The 20723-nt window shown below is 48.6% G+C and overlaps 2 protein-coding genes across 2 annotated transcripts; one reads left to right on the top strand and one right to left on the bottom strand.

The window, feature by feature from the left end:
* Positions 1-491: 491 nt before the first annotated feature.
* On the top strand, positions 492-11970 carry dazap2 (DAZ associated protein 2). The gene is made up of 4 exons (XM_006629235.3): positions 492-688; positions 5505-5626; positions 6390-6638; positions 8794-11970. The coding sequence occupies exons 1-4, from the start codon at positions 676-678 to the stop codon at positions 8920-8922; spliced, it is 513 nt and encodes a 170-aa protein (XP_006629298.1). The 5' UTR covers positions 492-675; the 3' UTR covers positions 8923-11970.
* Positions 11971-13990: 2020 nt separating this feature from the next.
* On the bottom strand, positions 13991-20329 carry LOC102693410 (cell adhesion molecule 2-like). The gene is made up of 4 exons (XM_015344025.2): positions 20182-20329; positions 16888-16968; positions 16520-16573; positions 13991-15302 (listed from the first exon to the last, which is right to left on the bottom strand). The coding sequence occupies exons 2-4, from the start codon at positions 16916-16918 to the stop codon at positions 15130-15132; spliced, it is 258 nt and encodes an 85-aa protein (XP_015199511.1). The 5' UTR covers positions 16919-16968; positions 20182-20329; the 3' UTR covers positions 13991-15129.
* Between the last annotated feature and the right edge of the window lie 394 nt (positions 20330-20723).

Genomic DNA, 20723 nt, shown 5'->3' with positions numbered 1-20723 from the left:
AAGCTAATTTAACGTTCATTTAAGAAATAAATTGATGGAATATCAGAGTCTAAGCAAATCCGTGCCGCTTGTCTTTAAATGACAAATTATGCATGCATAATAAACTACGATGAACCACGGTTTTGTGTGGTGATAAAAGATGAAGGACATTTCAACGGGAAGCTGATCGAAATCTCTCCGCTGTCAAACACTGAAGTTACCATCTAATATATTAGAATGCAAGAAAGTTTTAAAACGAGAAGAGACCAACCGGTCCATCTAGTTCGTTTGGAAGTTAATTAAGTGAACTCATCCAGGTATTAGCTACAGCTTTTGGGCTGTACTACTCTTTTTCTGTAAAAAAGAAATGCACGTTGCACAGGAGAAGGGGAGACGACAAGTTACGTCTTTTTGCACAGGTTACAGTCTTTCAACTAACGGCCTGGTTTCGCTTGACAGGACTCCTGAGTGGCTGTGGGCGCGCCTCCCCCAACAGGGAGTGGCGGTGACGCGCAGCACCGCGGCTCCGCGCATAGATCAGGCAAGCGTCGCAAACAAGGAAGTGAAACAGTACAGGAAAAACTTTGCACGGAGACCTCAGTGTTTTGTTGTTATCGCGGAAAAAAAAGGCCCGAAACCTAGCTCCGCGTCTTTCTCTCCCTCTGATTCGAGTAACCCGCACAGGAATTCAGGACGATGAACAGTAAAGGTAAGCCGTCTTAGGCACCCGGTCGTTTTCGATCCAGGCTCGGTCGCCTCGGAGACGACTTGGGTTAAAGGGTTTTGTTTTTGTTGTTGTTTTTAACTGTTATTTGAACAATTCACGTCCCTGGTCGTGCATCTCGTAAGGACGTTCTTGAACAATCGGCGGACACGGTACCGCGGGGGTCGGCTGACGGTCCAAGAACGTGGATTCGGGTTCTGGGCCGCCGAACCGAGTAAAAGCACAACAAGGCCCGTCTGGTGTCAGTGTGCAAACCTGGGCAGAGCAGCTGCGTAGCTTATGCTGCAGGATCACGGCGGCGGAGGTAAAAGCGTCAACAGCAAGCGCTGTGGGGCTGTCCTTGTGTAACCTCGATGGTATAATAATCATTTGCTGCAAATCCGGAACCTTCTGGAGACAAAAAATGCCGTTCGCGTCTTATGCGTTACGGATTGGCGACATTGTTTTATGCGCCAGGAGAGGGGATGTCAGGCTGTGTACGTGTTTCGCCGAGCTTCGTTATTTACTCTAAAATGGACACTGCCTTGTCTACAGAGCACCACCGAAAGCAGTGATAAAAGAACGCGAAATTCCGCGATCCGCCGATCCACCTAAATCTATTTCAGCCCGTTTAAATTAACGTACCTTATAATGTCGAGGCTTGTATAACACTATCGTATTCATTCCCACGGGACTTGTATCTTAGACATTTTACTGAATATCGTCTTGCTGGGGTTGGGGTAGAGGCCTGGTTTCTTGAATATCCTTGAATATTAACCTTGCAACTCGCTGCTGGCATCATTTTAACAATGAACCGGGGAAACTCGGTATTAAATGACGAAGTGAATTCGTATTTAGGATCTTAAAACAAACACTCCGGGAGACAGATTAAGTTTTAATTTGGTTTTGTCGATTAAGATGAAGAAAGTCATTTTTCGTGTATAATGTATTTTTTAAAAATAAAAAGGCGCACCTCCACCGGTGCAGAATTCATCCTAGAGAATAGAGAATATCCTAGAGAATATACGAGTTTTCTTTTAAAAATAAACGTAGGTTTCGCATTGTGGTTCAGAAAGGGTTTTCATTTCATTTATGCTCATAAAGAAAGAAAGGCTGGGGGAATTATGGTGAGGGATAAGAACTACATCGTTAGCCAGTGGTGATCCGGTCCCGAGTCTGAGTAAACGTCATACAAGCTGTGTAACATCTCAGACCAGATCAGCTGCCAAAGCTACAGTGTGTATTAACGTGGCATTGTTGTTAACAGCAGCTGGTAAGACGGTTTCAAAGCCCTACAAAATGGAATGCAGGGACTCTGCAAGTAAAAAAGGGCGAGTAGTTGGCTTGGAAATACCTGCACCCCCAACCCCCACCCCTTTTTTCTGATGGGATGGTCTTTGGTTGAGCTTGGGAAGGAGGTGATGATGCGTGAGATGGAACTGACCCACTGGTTCTGGTTGGGATTGGGATCTTTGAGTCGTTCGGGTCAGGAATGGTGATGGTTGGGTCTCCTGCTCCCTCAGACCGGCCACACACTATGCAGCCCAGTGGTCAGGATCCTGGACTCGTAACTGGGAGGTTGTGGGTTCGAATCCCAGGGGAGACACTGCTGTTTTAATAATAATTGCTTACACTTATATGGTGCTTTTCTGGACACTCCACTCAAAGCGCTTTACAGGTAATGGGGACTCCTCTCTACCACCACCAATGTGTAGCATACACCTGGATGATGTGACGGCAGCCATAGTGCGCCAGAACGCTCCCCACACATCAGCTATCAGTGGGGAGGAGAGCAGAGTAATGAAGCCAGTTCATAGATGGGGATTATTAGGAGGCCATGATTGGTAAGGGCCGATGGGAAATGTGGCCAGGACGCCAGGGTTACACCCCTTTACCCTTGAGAAAGGTCCTTCACCTGCATTGGTCCAGTATAATCACCCAGCTGTACAAATGGGTGCAAATGTGAATCACCGCATGAATTGGTAAATAATTAGTTTGAATGCAAACCATCTAGACCGGCAGTGTTCTGAGTGTTCTGACCTCAGAGTGTTTCGCTGTCCCTGGAGCTGTGCAGGCTTGCTTACCGGGTGAGAATACTGGCCCAGAGCACCAGTGACATCTCTTTTGTGCAGAGCTAAAACTCTACAGACTTCCTGAGATCACAGTGCTGCTTCTCCCTGGTGGGTCCACTATTGGTAAAAGATTCCAAGGTCATGAACCTTTTGAAAACCTGAGTATATGTAATATTTTGAAATGCATCAAAATATTTATTGCTGTGCAGTAAGTTGAAATTGAAAATCGTCCCCTTTATACGTTAACTATGAAAGCACTGCCCTTTCCTGCTGATATCTACTGCATGTGCTAAGATGATGTCCTTATCCAGGGTGACTTACTAGTCCGATTTATAGACTTAGATTGCTGCTATCCAGCCTATTTTTAAAATCTATACACCCCATATTTGCATAGAACTTAATTTTCTGACCACGCAGAGACAACCACATTGTGTCAGCAGATGTGGTGTAGTTCTGTCTTCAGAAAGACAATGCACATATATATTTTAGAGTACTTTCCAAAGATACCATCCAGGGCTGAATTGTCTTTCCTGCAATCAAAACCCTTTAAACCAGAGATTTTTATGATTTATTTGGCTACCGATAGGTCTTTAATTTGTGTGTTCACAGCTTGACTAAAACGTCTGCTTTGTGGTGTAAGAGAATCCAAACAAAAAGAATCCGCAGTAGTTCTGCAATAAATCTGATCTCAACTGGCACAGAAATTCGAAAGGTGTCCTTTCAGTTAATTGAGGTTGGGTTTAGGTTTTGGACGATTCATTGTTGTAGAGAAGATTTCTCCTCAAACATCCAATAGAACTTGTTAAGCCCAAATCAGGTTAGAGCTACCTAGAAATAATATCTTTCTTAGACGTTTCAGCTGTCATGAAATACATGACAGAAGTCTATTTTGATTTCATTTGACCACATAGCCCTTATTAAAAGCAGATATAGGATCTCTGAACTGCTTGCAGGTATTGTGTCCCTAGAAATATAGGGTTAAAATGGCATCATCGTTTCTGACCTTTCCATGTCTAGAATTTGTGTGGTGACTCAAGTTTGGTAAAATACACAAAAAAGTTGATTTTCCGTCTTACTAAAAATGACAGAATAGCAGGTTTGAACTGTAAGCGTACTGAAGTGTTATTGGACACTCCACTTGAAATCTGGGAAAACGAAACTAAGACTCCCCCCTCCTGTGAGCTGCTTCATGCGGAGCAGGTTTACGGCCTGTGAGTCACGCTCACATCTGGCTGACGTACCTCGGTGACCTACCGCGAAAGGAATCCTCTGGCTGCCGTTCAGCTTTACAAACTAAGGCGCTGGTGCTCCCCAGCGAAGGTTACTTTTCCCTCGTTTGAATTTGTCAGACCACGGGATGGAATTATTTCCTAAATCTAGGCCAGATTGCAGGTTTGGATGTCTGCAGGTTCTGGGTAATGACAACATCTGCGGCTCTCAAGAATCCCCATGATACTGACAGACCTGGAGCTTTGGTGCATGTGGAGCCGAGCCGAGAACCCCTGCTGCCACTGATCCCAGATATTTCCTTAGAATCACGTGGTGTCCCCCCTGGCGGGTTTCTTGTTCCTGGTACATAGGAAACCATTCTGAAACCTGCCGTAAAAGAAAGCACATCGCGTATTGAGTCTGTCTGAAACTACGTTCCTCACTGCCACAGTGCTGCAGTGTAATTAATAATAATTGCTTACGCTTATATAGCGCTTTTCTGGACACTCCACTCAAAGCGCTTCACAGGTAATGGGGACTCCCCTCCACCACCACCAGTGTGCAGCCCCACCTGGATGATGTGACGGCAGCCATAGTGCGCCAGTACACTCACCCCACACACCAGCTCTCAGTGGGGAGGAGAGCAGAGTGATGAAGCCAGTTCAGAGATGGGGATTATTAGGAGGCCATGAAAGGTAAAGGCCACTGGAAAATTTGGCCACGATGCCTGGATTACACCCCTACTCTTTTCAAGAAACACCCTGGGATTTTTAATGATCTCTGAGAGTCAGGACCTCGGTTATACGTCTCATCTGAAGGACGGCGCTTTTTTTTTTATTTACAGTATAGTGTCCCTGTCACTATACTGGAGTTAGGACCCACACAGACTGCAGGGTGAGCGCCCACTACTGGCACCACTAACACCTCTTCCAACCTGAGTTTTTCCCAGGGGGTCTCCCATCCAGGTACTGGCCTGAGCTCCAGTGCACCCAGTTGTGAGTTGCAGGGTGAGAGAGCTGCTAGTGTGCACATTTTCACCTGAATTAATTCTGCGCTTAACTCATCTGAATGATTTCTGTTTCCAGGTATGTAAACATTGAGCTCTTTAAAGGTTCTGAGGCAGTTTTAGCTCAGGGTGACGTTCGAGCACAGGCCTGCATCACAAAATGGTAGACGGCGCTCCTGTCCTCCAAGGTCCGTGAGGGCATTGAACAAAAGCCACTTCCCAGACATCACACAGAAGCGCCCTGCGCGGTGTGCGTTTGCAGTTGGCACCCAAAGAGGCCCCGAGACAGATGTGATGTGAGCAGGCTGGTTGCGGACAGTGGGGGACTTGAGCCTGAATTCAGTCAAACCCATCACGGCCCCCTGGCAGAGCCAGCGGTGACTGGCAGGCTTCCGCGGTGGCCGTAGAAGGAAAACTCGATGCCGTCAAGGTCCAGCCTCGCGCTCCGGGAGTCGGGATCGTGACTCTCTCCGGGCCTGGAGACCGAGCGCCAGCGGACCCGGTGTGATGGCCCGATCTGCCCTTTGTGTTTCAGGGTCGTACCCACAGCAGCAGGCCTACCCCCCTCAGCAGACGTCTGCTGCCATCTACCCGCCTGGCATGCAGGTGCCCTCCCAGGCACCCCCTTATTCCGACGCCCCCCCTGCCTACTCGGAGGTAAGAACCGCTGCTGTTCGGTGCCTTGCCCTTCCAGTCTGTTGTCCTTCCCGGGGAGCCCCACTCCTGAACAAATTCACTTATTGGCGTGTCTGTAGGTTTTTAGTCCAGCCGGGCTCTTGGTGACCTGACTCAGCTCATTACGGGCTTAATCAAACCAGTTTAACAGCTTCTCCCAGCTCAGCAGGTCCTTCTGCTGTAAAGACGCCTGGAAAACCTGCGGACACAGCGCCTCCTCCAGGTCTCCCCAAGGCAGCAGCTCCAGAGGGGACTTGATTATACCTTACGTTAGTAACCACTCTCAGATTAGGCTTACTGTAGGCCTCAAACCCTGGGACTGCAGAGCCTCTGTCCAATTGACTTGAGAAAAACTGTTCCTCGAGAGCTGGAGTTAAGTATTATGCTATTAAGATTTAGAAACTCACTTAAACGATCACCATCCCATTAATGTCTTTAGAAACTAGCAGTTTGTCACCAACAATATCTGCAGGACTGGGACTGCAGTGGGTCATGGTTTGGCGACGCCTGCTTTAATTCAACTCGGGAAGAGGGATACTTTTGGTACAACTGCACAGGTCCCAATCAGCTGGCGATTTAAGGAGATTTACAAAAACCTTGCCCCGGGCACTACGCCCAGGGAAAACTGGGTTGCCTGATTAGGAAATGGGTGCAGGACGCTGAAGCTTCAGCGCCCGAATGAGTGTTGGCTTTGAGAGCCGCTGTCTGTGCCTGACCCTCTCTCTCTCTCTCTCTCCCCTGAAAGATCTATCAGCCTAGGTACATGCACCCTCCCACGGCCACCGGCCCTCTGCCTCAGATGTCCTCTGCCTATCCCGGGACCCAGATGTACATGCCCCTGGCGCAGTCCATGCCCGTGGGCGCGGTGGGCCACAACGTGCCCATGGCTTATTACCCGATGGGGCACCTGTACCCGCCTGGCTCGACTGTCCTGGTGGAAGGGGGCTATGATGCTGGCGCCCGCTTCGGAGCTGGCAGCACCCAGAGCATCCCGGTGAGCGAGACCCAACTCTCCTCCTCTCCTCCGCCGCCGAGTCCTGGGCAGAGCTCACGAGGGCCAACGAGCAGGGCTGGTGCCAAGCAGGGGAGGGCAACTCTTGTCCTCTGGTGCCACATTCCATTCTGCGCTTTCACCTCCAGTTTCGGCCTTAATGACCTAATCGGATACATTAAGTGGATGAGAAGCTTGGCCTTCCAGGTTCTGATCAGGTGCTAATTGGAAGGTGCTTTTAAACCAGTGGTTCGTAGTCCTGGTCCTGGTGCCTCACACACCTCCTGGTTCTCATTCCACTCAAATTTCTCAGTTCAGCTTGCATGAGATCACTGAAGCCTTACTGGATCTGAGAAGTGGCTACGTTGGAATATTTGCCTTTTGTTTCCAGGCACATGTTCGGAATTTTATTTCACTTTACAAACACAAAAGTTAAAGCGCTGACATATTTAAGAACTGAGAGCAAACCGTTCAAAAGAATCTTCTTATTAAAGGGGAACTGCAATGCTATTTTCATATTTCGGCGTTTGAAGCAAAGCGGCCTTCTTACGTTGTAAAGAAGCAGACTTGTGAATACATCTCTTTTAATCCAATAGAAATATTGCTCTCGATTTCGAGACGGTTTTGCACAGAATTACTACTTGTTAAGTCTGCATGCAGATCATGTTGGAACATTCCTGTGGTGAAACGTTGCTGCGCGACCTGTATTTATTCACTTGTACATCACAGCCTATTAGTCATTATGGTGACTAGTGAGCAGGAAGGGTCGCTTCACGCCAGAGTTTGTGGGAACTTATAATAATAATAATAATAATAATAATAATAGCTTACACTTATATAGCGCTTTTCTGGACACTCCACTCAAAGCGCTTTACAGGTGATGGGGACTCTCCTCCACCACCCCCAGTGTGCAGCCCCACCTGGATGATGCTCCAGTACACTCACCACACACCAGCTATCAGTGGGGAGGAGAGCAGAGTAATGAAGCCAATTCATAGATGGGGATTATTAGGAGGCCATGATTAGTAAGGGCCAATGAGAAATGTGGACAGGACGCCAGGGTTACATCCCTACGCTTTTCGAGAAGCCCTGGGATTTTTAATGACCACAGAGAGTCAGGACCTTGGTTTTACGTCTCATCCTAAGGACGGTGCCTGTTTACAGTATAGTGTCCCCGTCACTATACTGGGGACTTAAGACCCACACAGACCGCAAGGTGAGCGCCCCCTGCTGGCCCCACTAATACCTCTTCCAGCAGCAAGTGACCAGTAGTGACCAGGCTCACAGCTGCTTAGTTTCAGTGGGCTGCCAGTTGTGAGTTGCAGGGTGATATGGCTGCTGGCTTGAATGCGAGTTTGCAACAACATGGCAACACAGTGCTTTCAGAAAGTTCACGATTTAGCGCTTAATTGGAAATTCGTCCCAACCGGTCTGAGAAATTGGGACTGCAGTTCCCCTTGGAGTCAGTGAAGGGTCTGATTGTGTGACTGAGGGCTGGGCTGGAAGAAGAACCAGCAGGTGTTGAGTCACCAGGACCAGGATTGGGGTTAGAAAGCAACGCTGCTGTGTGCCAGTGGCTCTTAATCATCTGAACAGAAATGCCTGAAGTCCAGGGCATTAAGGAGCTGGAATCAGACTACTCGAAAGGTGAGCCATGTCTTGGAGAGAAGGCCCTGTTCTGATGGTACAAGGTTGAAGGTCTCTTGACAAGAGCAGGCCATGGAGCCCATCAGATCAGGCCTTCTTCTTGTGCAGCAGGAGGGATTAACTCACAGCGCTGGCTGACAATCTGCAATATGGGCAATGGGCTATCTGGAATGGTTTGGCTCATTTTAACCCATGGAATAATTGTGTGACATAAAGATGTGTTTTCTAGTAATAGGAGGATGTTCTCAGCCTATTGTTATTTATGGCCATAGGTTTCTGTAACCCTGAAATGCATAGTGGGGCCAGTTTTATTTATTCCTGTGGAAGTTTAAAAAAAGAAGTCAGTCAAGTCTCTGGTTTTTACTGGGAGGTTTAAATGCTGAAGCTTTCTGAACTGGGAGGTTGCCCTGTGTGTATGGATTGGCTAAAAGGTGACAAAGGAACTGAAACACTAACAATCCCATCCCACCCCCACCCCCCCAACCCCTGTCTGCCTTCTGTCTTTCTGCAGCCTCCTCCCCCTGGGCATCTCCCCAGCGCTGCCCAGCTGGCCGCCATGCAGGGCACCAACGTGGTGATGACGCAACGCAAGGGCAACTACTTCATGGGCGGCTCCAGCGGGGGCTACACCATCTGGTAAACGGGACCATGCAGCTGGGCAGCTTGCCACGCCCTCAATACTGACATCACCTAACGGAATGTAATATTTAGTGCCAACGAGGTGCAGTACGCCACCACCACCAGCAGGGACCGCCACCTCCCCTCCTGCCCACATGCAGATCCAAGGCAGGACCATGTGCCCATTTTTACAAAAGGGACAGTACACCTTTATTTGGGAAGCACGTTTAAAAAAAAAAAAAAATTGTCATGCATTTTTGTTCTCATTTTTAAGGCATAGTAATAGCATGTTATTTATTTTTCCAGACAGTAGCATCCCAATACTCCCAATGTGTGAGTTTAGAAAATGTCCCTTTCCTGGGACACATTGAGTCCAGAGCTGCTTGGGGCCAATAAAACATCCAGGCTGTCTTCTGTGACAGTCTTTTGAACTCGCGCCGTTAAATTGCTGTTTTTTTTAGTTTTTTTAAAGAGTTCAGGCAGAGAAGTCTTTTCACAAGATCCCACTTTTCTGTACTAGTTCCTTGGGCAGAGGCATTTTTCTGATCCCTTGCAAAAGACAACAAAGGGGTTGCAAGGCCTCGGATGAAAATAAAATGCGCTACGGGGCTTGAGCAGGCTGACACAGCGGGGCAGCTCAAACCAAACTGGGAGTCGGACACAATCTGAGCCCGCAGACCTCTGCCACACCCCTTAGTTTTCAATTCTGCATCCAAACACAGGTGTACTTTCCCTTGGGCGACGCAGCCTTGATTCAATTCCTTAGAAGGTCTTCCGTCAAATCACGCTGGGAATCAAGTAAAATCCCCACCCCACCCCACCCCCACCCCCAAACAAGAGATGAACAAAACCCCACTCTTAAAAGGTTTGATAGTGGTTTCAGTGGCGTGAAACAGACTTCAGGAAGGGCATCCCGTAGTCAAGTCACGAAAGAGTGAGCCGTCACCGAGTGGAGCACTGCCCTGCCTTTCTTCTGTGGGAGAATGACTTCTGCAAATGTATCCCAGCGGCGTTTAATAAAACCAATACATCATAAGGACAGGGTGGTGGTTTACTGTACCTTCCGGGGCAACTTATAGAGGACTCTTTATCAGGTGCCAAAAGTCTTGTGCACCTTTAATTAAAAAATACAAAATGAAACTTTAATTATCCAGAAACATAATTGAGTACAGGTGGGAATTCTAACGCCGAAAGGAGGGTGGGTGGCGTCTTTGATTTTTCGTTTTTTTTTTTAACCGAGTCGGATACCCAAATGTTTTCAGACAGCGGGGATACGACCTCCTCGGAAGCGCGCGGTTCTTTGTCTCGCTCCGAAACGGGAGTACCCAGCTCCACGCCCCCGGACAACCACAGGGAAACGTGTCTTAGAGGGGCTGCCGTGCTGCCCACCACAACGATCGGGGGTCCCGTGAGGGAGCGAGGGAAGGACAGGGCAGAGGGGTGGCAGGTCGGATTCAGAAGAGGCAAGCCAGCAGTCTTTGGTCATTTGACTGAGAGAGACACACACGTTGAGTGTAAATGCATGATTTCTGTCGCATGCTTTTTTTTGCACAGTGAACAAAATATTGATGGGTTTACTGTTGTGTGAAATGCACTATTCCTATTAAGCCAGAAGTAACTTAATGCATTTAGTGTGCTGTTGACCTGTTTCAATAGCCTTTTTCTGCACATAGATGCCTAAGATCTTTTCTACCTGTATATTGTACTGTAAGCACTGATTTTTATACATGCAGCTTAGTACTTGCACTGCTTTCACCTCACCTCAAGTTAATGTCGAGGAGGCTGGTTGAAGACACTTGACAGGGGTCGTCATTTTAGGTCCTTAAGGGTGGGATATGGACCGCGTAGGCCGTTTCCCAGCATGCATTTTCAAAATGATGTCAAGGAGCCGACATGACGGTCGTGTGAAGAATCCATTCGTTTAGAAAGCTCGCTGGGGCTGGGTACACTGAACACTGGGTATCCGACACACACACACTGCGTGTTTTGGAGGCCTTAACGCCCTGCAAGAGCCAGCTGCCCCTGCCTCCACTATACACTAAATAAGACGGATGGTTTGCCCCCCAAAAAATGAGTGGGAATCAGGCCCTGGGTCACTGTGGTCCATAGTTCCTTTGTAATAAGGAAATGCATTGTGAGCATACCACTCGGAGACAATGCAGATGATTCAGGATGCCAGCAGTTTCTCACTGATGAGTGGTATTTCTCAAGCAGGTGACAACACCCATCCTGGGCGGGCATCCGCTCCAACAGCTGGTGGGTTTTTTTGATTGAGGTGAATGGGCTCAGCTGCGTTACTGACAGCTTTCCAGGCTTCTGGGTTGTTCCTCGATTTGCCTTTCATCTGTGCTGCCCACTGTTGGAGCGTCTCCGAGTGCTTTGCTACGGAGTTGCAGATGTCAAGTCAGGAACGGTTTAGGGTCACGTAAAGTCTTCAATCAAAGCCATCCTGCTAGCAAATCTTTAGCCTATTGAAGGAGCTGAGAGCTGAGCCTGGGGTGACAGGGTCACAGGGGTTATAGGAGTGTAGGAAACCCCATCCCATGTCTTCGCAAGGGGGAGCGGGGTCTCAGGCTTCCGAAACAACGCAAATACTGGGATTCAACAAACAATTTGGGTGTCTCTGCACTCTCCGGTCTTAAAATTAAGTTAAAATGATTTATTTTCCCATGGGATTCTAGCAGAAACTCCCTTGGAGAACACAGGGGAAAGCAGGCTTCCCGTTGAATCCCAGCTCCCCTGAAATCTCCCAACAAACAGACGCCACCCTGCCCTCTTTCCGGCTCAGACAAGATGAAGTCTTGTGTATAGGATTTATGGACAACAATAGTTCAGGGACTCTTAAATATTTTTTTTATACATATTAAAAATGATTTGATGGATCTGGAATATATTTTATCTGTTAAGGTTATTCAGAAGGAGATGAGCGTCACTGTATTGTTCGCTGTGTGTAGAGACTGTTAAGAGGGGGAAAGAGCCTCTCTTTGCATCGGAGTGGGGGTGCACTTAACTTTTTTTATACTAAACTAAGGTTAAAATTTAGAATAAAAGACTATTTTGGAACTTTGAACCTTCCTTTCTTGTCTTCCTTTTTTTAATCCTGCAGTGAACAGTGTAACAATGTAATGCTGTTGTAGGGTTTCCAAGCTGGGGAATGAAACGCACAAGGTAGATCAGCCGGAACCTGGCTCAGCCCCACTAAGGGATGGAGCTGTGCTTTAGAGGGCAGCTGTTTTTCCCAATACATTAGATCACTTTATTAGCCATATAGAATTTCTTGCATTAGGAATTCGTCTTTTCGCATACCCCAGCTTGCTCTCCATCAGACACAGTTGGGGTCAGAGCGCAGGGTCTGCCATTGTACGGCGCCCTGGAGCAGCTGGGCCTTACTCAGGGGCCCAACAGAGTAGGATTTCTCTGCCGGCTGCGGGATTTGAATCGGCAACCTTCCAGCCACAGCCATAGATCCACCACTCCGTGCCACCACTCCGCTCCACCCTCATCATGGTACCATGTTCATGATAGATTTAAAGGTTAAGAATACTGACAGGTTAGGAGTTGCTGGAATTAACAACTACTCAGCACTGTGCTAAACAGGCTGTATTTATACCCAATGAAATACAACTGAATGTGGCACAGTGACGGAGTGGGGAGCATTGCTGCCTCACAGCAAAGGTGCCCTGGGTTCAATTCAGGACCTGGGATGCTGACTGTGTGGAGTTTGCATGTTCTCCATGCATTTGTGTGGCTTTCCTCCGGGTGTCCCGCTTTTCTCCCACAGTCCAAAGACACCCTGGTAGGTTCATTGGCTTCTAGGAAAACTGGCCCTGGTTCTGTGCATGCTCCATGGTAACTGGTGTCCCATACATCCTGCCTTGTGCTTGTTACATTCCGGGATAATCTCTGGCGACCCTGAACTGGATTAAGTAGTTAGAAGATGGATGGATGGACGGAGGTAAAGAGCCAGCCTAGGGGATCCCAGTCCTGGTCCCAGGTTCCACTCCAGCTGAGCTCTTGCCTTCAAATTGAATAAACAGGTTGCAGGTTTAGAACCTTTAACAAGTTTTTCCCCTAGTCAGAGGTTTGAAATGTTAACAGTTTCTTAAGTAACTTGTATAGGAACTGAAAATGAGTCAATAAAGCTTATTAGGTTGGTTAAGGGTACAACTATGAGGGCTCAGGTGGAGCAACCCAGGAACACTCCACCTCCAGATCAGTGCTTCCCAACCCTGGTCCCGGAGAAACAGATCGTCTCCAGGATTTGGATTCATCTGGATTTTGCTGCCGATATGCTGTAATGTGTGATGTTTTGCATTCTTTGAAATTTGGATTTGGAATTGGCCTGTACCGACTCCTGGGTTTCCACTGCCCGCAATCCCGGCTGGTGTATGCAATATGACTGACTGGACTCTACAATAGTAGGAAACACTGTCACCGTGTCTGGAGCAATACCACTCTCACAGCAGGTCTATCTGTTGCAGCGCCACTCCCGCAGTAGGCATGTCTGATGCAGCACCACTCCCACAGTAGGCGTGTCTGATGCAGCACCACTCCCACAGTAGGCGTGTCTGATGCAGCGCCACTCCCACAGTAGGCGTGTCTGATGCAGCGCCACTCCCACAGTAGGCGTGTCTGATGCAGCGCCACTCCCACAGTAGGCGTGTCTGATGCAGCACCACTCCCACAGTAGGCGTGTCTGATGCAGCACCACTCCCACAGTAGGCGTGTCTGATGCAGCACCACTCCCACAGTAGGCGTGTCTGATGCAGCGCCCCAGCTGTGGCAGTTCAGCTGGTCAACTGGCAGGAGCTACCTAGTCAGGAATACCAGCAGCAAGGTGAGGGGCTGTGTACAGTTCTGCGTGCTGACGGTATTGTATACTGGAATACTCTTGAATTTGGGGATTTTGGACATTTCAGGACTGGCCAAAGAAAAAAACAAATACAAGTCTAAAAAAGGAACTAGAGCACTTCATTTGTGAATTAGCACTAGAAATTAAGAGCTGTGTTCCTCCAAGACAGGGTCTGGATCCTCTCAAATGAAGATTTAAAACAAAAAGGCTGGCCATTTACTATAAACATTTTCACAGATAAGATTCAAATGGGCATTTTATTGTAATCTTAGTTGTTTCCAGTATGGCAGGACCCCAAGCAAAAGCTAAATAGTATAGAAAAAAAAAAGTTGAGAAAATCACTAAATTCCAGCTACAATACAGGTGGTGCCTATGGGATGAAACAGCTCCCCCTGTTGGTTATTGTCTTGCAGTCACATACTGTCACCTTGCACATTCCTGCTTGCAGATAACACAGTTCATAAGTTGTCAAAAATGTATATAGATACAAGTTAATAAAAGCAAAATGTTTAAACATACTTAAAATCAAATCATAAAACCACTATCCACATTCTGAACCCATTACAAACAATTCATAGCATTCAAAAGGCGCCAACTGGGCTATCCCTTGCACTGTTGGACTGCACCTTAGCTTGTTCCACTACTGCTTAAACATGTCCTACCAAATCAACTAAAACGAACAACTGCCTCCGCCAGGAGTTCCGCTTATCTAACGCTCGGCTTAAACAAGAACACCGATAGGACTAATGTGTTTTGGCCACTGTAACTTGTCCGCCACAAGTAATCCAGACTAATGCACCTTCACTCACCCCCACAAGAGCACAATTTCACCATATTTCACATGCAGGAATAAAGATATAGATTTTAACGTAACAAGGATTGAACTATGAAACTTGTCAAGCTGCGAAAATAGAAATCATACACGATCCGAATAAATTGGTCACATTTTAAAACTGTTGTATTAAAAAAAAAGGCGGCTCAGCCTGCACCTTCGGTTTGTAAAGAGTTGTAAAGAGGGTCATTGTGACTGAAGGCTAAGGTCTGGGTCAGCGGAGGCTGAGTGGGGCACAGGAGGACATGGCAGAGACCTGGCACCAGAAACTGACCTGCTGCTTCTGAGGAACAGAGGAGCAGGACGGTGGCACTTCGCAAGAGTGGGGCTGCAGCCCCTGTCCAGACAAGTGGGTTTTATTTTTTACATTCTGGGCTCCCCAAGCATCCTGTCTTATAGTGCGCCGTGTCGTAATCGCGGTTGTAAACCAGCCCTTTAAAACGAGCTTCGGAGCCCAGTCATGGTGCCCGACAGCTTCGGTACAGTTGGGCACCGTCCATCCACCTGGGCAAACTTGTCTTCCTGAAGAAGTGGCGCCACCGGGATCAGATGAAATATTCCTTCTTGTCCTCTGGGCTCGCCTCGGCCGCCACCTGCTCCAGCTCCTCGCCCGGCGCCGGCTCACCCGTCGTCCTGTAGGCCCCCTTGTTCTGGCACTGGTAGCGGAAGAGGAGGTAGGCCGCGCCCGCCAGCGTGAGCAGCACCAGCACGATCACCACTGGGGACACAAGACGGACAGCGCCGTCACCTCGGGCCCCGGCCGGCGGGCCGGATGAACCCCTGGGGCCTCTTCTCATCCCGAACCCATCTGATCCCCCGTGAACCGACCGCCGGCTAAAACCAGCAGCTCACCCGAGGGGACTCCCGTCATGCCTTCAGGCTGTCCGCTGATGAGTACAAATAGAAGCTGCTCTGGATAAGAGCTCATATTGTACACATGGCTCCAAGCAGCTTATGGCTTGCAAGTAAAAAAAACTAAGCTATCCAATAGGTCTAATTAAGCTAATGACTAGTGCAACTACGTGTTCAATGACCGAAACGAGGCCTTTATTGTAATGACAGAGATGGGCCTGGGATTTCCGCGACAGTGCTCAGGGTTTTCAGATAATGATTGTAACCCCAATACAACACAACCATTGACTGTGGTATTGCATCACCTCGCCTGAAACAAGATTCTCTGGTCAGTTCTGCATCCACTATAAAGGTGGTTCCCAGTACCGGCCCTGGTGTCACCACACGCTCGCTGGTTCTCATTCCATCCCACCTGCATGAGCTAACTGAAGGCTTACCTGATCTGAGAAGTCGCTTCAATTGAATATTTGCCTTTAGTTTCTAGTCAAATGTTTGGGATTTTATTTCACTTACAAAGCACCACGGTTAAAGCTCCAACAGGTTCAACGTGGGAAGAAACGGTGCAAATTAATCTCATTATTAAGCAAATGAAGGGTTTTATTGTGTTACCGAGGGCTAAGCAAGAACAAAAACCAGCAAAGTATGTAAGAGTCACCAGTGCAGGATTATGAACCACCGCACTAGTGTATAAATATTGGCGTTGAGATCTTGAATCTGCGTTCCCTACATCGTTCAGTGAACACCCCCTTTCAGACTTCTGACAGTATGAATTTGGTTAGTATCAAAACGACCTTCAATCTCGTCATTGCAGTCCAGCCCCGCTGGTGTACATGCCACCTGTTTGGAAGCTTTTGGTCACCGCTGTATGATAAAGCACGCGGTCATTTCACCCAACTACAACAAAATGCTCTTTACGTGAAAACACATAAATCTGTCGGCTCTAGAGCATTCTCTTGGTTCTGCGTGCGAGTGCATCTCTACACTTTCCTGTCCCGCGGTCGACGGTCAATAACGCTGATAGCACAGAAGTGAAAGCGGGAAACTTGTTCCACAGCGAGGTCTGGCACTTTTTTTGGACATTACCTCCAATGACGGTGGAGTCCGTCTGGGCAGGCTGGGGAGTTGTGACCTCAGGAACTGAAAGAGAAAGAGACAGTCGATTTGTGCTTCTCCCCTCCTGCCAGCAACAGCAATCCTTTCCACATCTGAGGTGCCGTCGTCTCGGGGGGCACAGGGCCCACTGAGCAGGACAGTGCGGTCATAGTGACCCTTCCCAGACAGGGCCCGACGCTGCAGGCAGAGGCCTTAACGGGTTTACACGCACCAATCAATTCAAGATTCAGCTCTTTTCGCAGGAATCTGGAGAGCAGCGGTGAACAGTCTAGATATACGAACAGACCACCTTTCAACTTAGAGGCAACACAATTGTGCCCCTCACCTCCCCCACGTACCTGTCAAAGTGGTGGCTGTTTGGGTTGTCATGGTAACTGTAGCACCACGATCCCTCTTCTCTTGCTGTGGACTTCCTGGAGCTGGAAAACAGAGCAGCGTGGTTGGTCAGGAAGGGCCTAAGTGTTAAACTGGGGGGTGGGGGGGGACAGCAGTAATACTCCATAGGAGCTCTGCCATGCGGGAGAGGAATTGTCTTACCAATTCACCAGTTTTCCTTGTGCCACTTATAAGGTTTTAGCTAAAGAACAAAAACAAAATGGAAAGACCCTCAGATCTCGCAAGGCCCGGGCAAATATCGCCAGATATCCGGACGGCTCCAAGTGCACTAAGTGGGAAAGCAGTTCGATCTGCTGTGGCTTCCAGGTGTTACTTCAGCTGCTGGCTGACAGTTCCCTCTAACGCAGAGCCCCAGGGTGCGGGTATTCTCATTTCAGATGATAATGATAATGTTTCTTTATTAGCCCTATACAATTTCTTGCATTAGGAATTCCTCTTTTCGCATACCCCAGCTTTTCTCCATGAGACACAGACACACAGACAGGGAGAGAAGCCTGGGGTCAGAGCGCAGGGTCAGCCATTATACGGCGCCCCTGGAGCAGCTGGGGTTAAGGGCCTTGCTCAGGGGCCCAACGGAGTAGGATTCCTCTGCCGGCCACGGGATTTGAACCGGCAACCTTCCAGTCACAGGTGCAGATCCTTAGCCACAGAGCCACAGCTCCGCCCCATGGGCTCTCAACGACGTAACTGAACAAATCACCTGCTTCAACAGCCAGTTAAATACTTCCAAGTTTTTCACAATTGAGGTTTTGAAGGGGACCTACTGAATAAGACCTGCTGGGCTGTGGCTCTCCAGGACCTGGAGATCCAAGGCCCCTCTGGGCAATTCGGGACCACTCAGAAGACATCTTGTGCTTCCAGCAACCTTATTTACTGCATCTGTTGCAGTAAATGCCCAGCCATCTACATTGGTGAAACAGGAAGGGGACTGGGAAACCGCTTCAGGGAACGTCAGGACTGTGAGGATCAAAGATTTCTCCCAGCCCATTTCACTCCTAACAGCCACGACCCCACTGACCTCATCGTCTGTGTTCTCAAAGAGGGGTTTCGGGACTCCTATTGCAAAAAGACATCCGAAACTAAAATTATCCTGGAACGAGGACCACACCTCCCCCCCCTTCTCTTACAGACAGACTCATCTCCTTCTAATCCTCTCTATTCATTTGCAGGTGTTGACCAAACCCCTCTTCACTTCACACTGCCTGAATGTCGACTCCGCTTCTCTCCTGCTCCCGCCTCCTCCCCACTCCCGGCTTTTGTTCTCCTGAGCTTTACCAACCGCCGGTTTTCCTCGCTCTCACACCCGAAGAAGGCTCCACAGCCGAAACATTATGTTTTTCTTCTCTTTTCAGCACACGCTTACATTGTGATTAGGTTCCCGGGGCGGTCCAGTACTGCAGCGGGGTGTGGTGCTTTTCTCATGAGCGTTTTGCCTTTCCGACTCGCGGGACAAAAAACACTTCGGGCTTGAAAGGCCGCGGAATACAAACTGTACATCTGTCTGCAGGTGAACACGGTACAATACATACAAGACAAAAGGGAGAGAGGGGGAAAAAAAACAAGCACTCGTAGCGACAGTCCGCTGTCGAAGTAAAAACAAAAACCCGAAGATACTCTCCTTGTGTAAACAAGTTGAGCCAGTATTCCGGTTTACAGTCTCAGTAATGTGAAGGTGAACCCCGGCACTTAACACGCCGTGAGCCTACCAACACTTCCCCACACATCGCCTTGCAAAGGGCTGCACTATCCTAGCAGCCGTAGCGACGTCTCAGCCACTGCGAGGGTTACGGCTCGGACAGTCCGTTCTTTGCGGTCGGGCTGGCTGTAGGGATCAGCGAGAGCCCAAAAGACAGGCAAGAAACTACAGGGCACACCCCGAGAAGAGAAGGTCATCTTTTCATTTCTAAAAAAAAAAAAGTTCCGCACCTCCACGCTGGACGTCTGACAAATCCTGAAACTTCACCTAACTAGGGGACACTGCAGCACTTCTCCATACCGTGTTGTTCCGCCGCTCTAGTCATTTGTTTTCCCAGATAAGCAATTCAAGAAAACTTGATTACATAATAAACTTCTAAGTCAGGAGATCTGAAACTCGCCGATACTGGTTCTTTTCCATCATACCGCAGTGACAAGTTTTTTTAAAAAAAAAACCTACAGAGAAGACGCGTCTCAGAAAACTAGAATAAAACAAAAGGCCGTATCGTGGCTCCGAAGAGACAATCGGCTGTCAAAGGGAAACATCTGCTTGGTCGTGTCCAAACTGAACATCAGAGCCCCGCACAAGTCTGATCGTACTCAGGGGCCCCATTGTCTTCAAAGATTGCGCTTGTTTTGCAGTGCAGTAAAAAAACTACACCTCGGTTTCATGCGCCTTCTTGGACTTGATTTGAGCCTTAATTTGGATGACTTTTTTTAAAAAAAACTGCCAAATTCGATGTTCCCCCATTCCCCCGGTCGGCCTTGACTACTTCAGATCTCGGAAACTATCGGCTCGTCCCGTTCGTTCACATTTCCAGAAACATCTGTAGAGTTTTTTTTAAAAAAACACACACATACCGGCGTACACAAGTTTCTCGCAACGGCAATTGAAACAGGGACTTATTGTGCGATTACACAGATTATTTCTGCTCCGCCATTACAGACCGTGAGATTCGGAGCAAGGAAATTCACGCCACGGAAAATGTGACTCGCGAACGCCAGCAGCCGCCAGGTTGTGAAGGAGAGACCCACGGGCGTTTTCTGTCAGCTCATACAACACGCGAGCAGACGTCGCCTCGCAAAGCAAGTCGGTGTTCAGCTCCAACGAGGGATTAAAACCACGCGAGGGTGAGGCAAACCGAGAGGAGGTCCCATACATTACAGCGTTTTAACTGTGGGACAAAAGCTTGTGGGGTGGGGGACGAAAAGTTACACTGAATGAGCTTTAAACTTACCACAGTCCCTACCAAATCAGACGCAAGTTTAAGATCGTGATCAACAACAAATACGGTTTTAGGACCCGTTGGCATCACTATGGATCACAGTACATACCTTACCTGGGTCTTCAGAGCAGCACGCCCGACTGACACATCATTACGGCCACAACCGGGCACTTTGGGAACCTCAAACACTGGTGAGAAAGTTTTGTTACCAAGAAGAATCCGGTCACCGGAATCGCTCAAACATCGCGGGGAAAAAAGCAAAAACCCAACTAACTACATCCGCAGAAATAGAGCATCTGGACTCTAGATACCCACCAGCCCCTCCCGCAGAAGCATAACGTGTGTTTCCGAAGGAGGCGAGCAGGCGTCCGTGAAGAGCGTCTGCAAGCGGCGTCACATGACCGCTCCTCTCCTGCAGGGCCCTGTTCCAAGCGCGCTCCCGCGCCCTGCTCGTCCCCGCGGCAGCACACTTCCCTCAAGTAGGCGCTTACCACACAGTCACAACCGGAGGCCGCAGGGCTGCGCTCAAGCCGCCTGACCGGAGGGGCCGCTTCCTCTTATTCTCATTGTAAAACACCACGTGTGTGCGCCTGGCAACCCGCTGTCGTATTAAGACATTCCCCTGACCAGCCCAGCAGCTCCAGAATAGGCCACCCTGATGAGTTGTTGAAGACTTGTTGGAGCTCGTGTGTTTTGATCAGTTTCGCTAGGTTCATTGGTGAACTCGGTTCTTCAGAGATCCACCGAAAAATCAGATCGACAAAAATCCTATCCTTCCATCTGTTTTCTAACACCTTCTTCCAATTCAGGGTTGCAGGCGAGCAGGAGCCTATCCCAGCAAGCAACAGGTACAAGGC

Source organism: Lepisosteus oculatus, chromosome 1 (genome assembly GCF_040954835.1).
Source record: "Lepisosteus oculatus isolate fLepOcu1 chromosome 1, fLepOcu1.hap2, whole genome shotgun sequence".
Taxonomy (NCBI): Eukaryota; Metazoa; Chordata; class Actinopteri; order Semionotiformes; family Lepisosteidae; genus Lepisosteus; species Lepisosteus oculatus.
This window is presented reverse-complemented; position numbering and strand designations above follow the sequence as displayed.

Bases quoted from the DNA above. Each gene is read 5' to 3' on its own strand.
- dazap2 (XM_006629235.3), top strand. The intron at 5,627-6,389 runs GTAAGAACCGCT...CTCCCCTGAAAG, and splicing joins CCCCCCCTGCCTACTCGGAG to ATCTATCAGCCTAGGTACAT. The intron at 6,639-8,793 runs GTGAGCGAGACC...GTCTTTCTGCAG, and splicing joins GCAGCACCCAGAGCATCCCG to CCTCCTCCCCCTGGGCATCT.
- LOC102693410 (XM_015344025.2), bottom strand. From the start codon at position 16,918: ATGACAACCCAAACAGCCACCACTTTGACAG. The intron at 16,574-16,887 runs GTACGTGGGGGA...TTTCTCTTTCAG, and splicing joins AACAGCCACCACTTTGACAG to TTCCTGAGGTCACAACTCCC. The intron at 15,303-16,519 runs GTAATGTCCAAA...TTGTGTCCCCAG, and splicing joins GGACTCCACCGTCATTGGAG to TGGTGATCGTGCTGGTGCTG.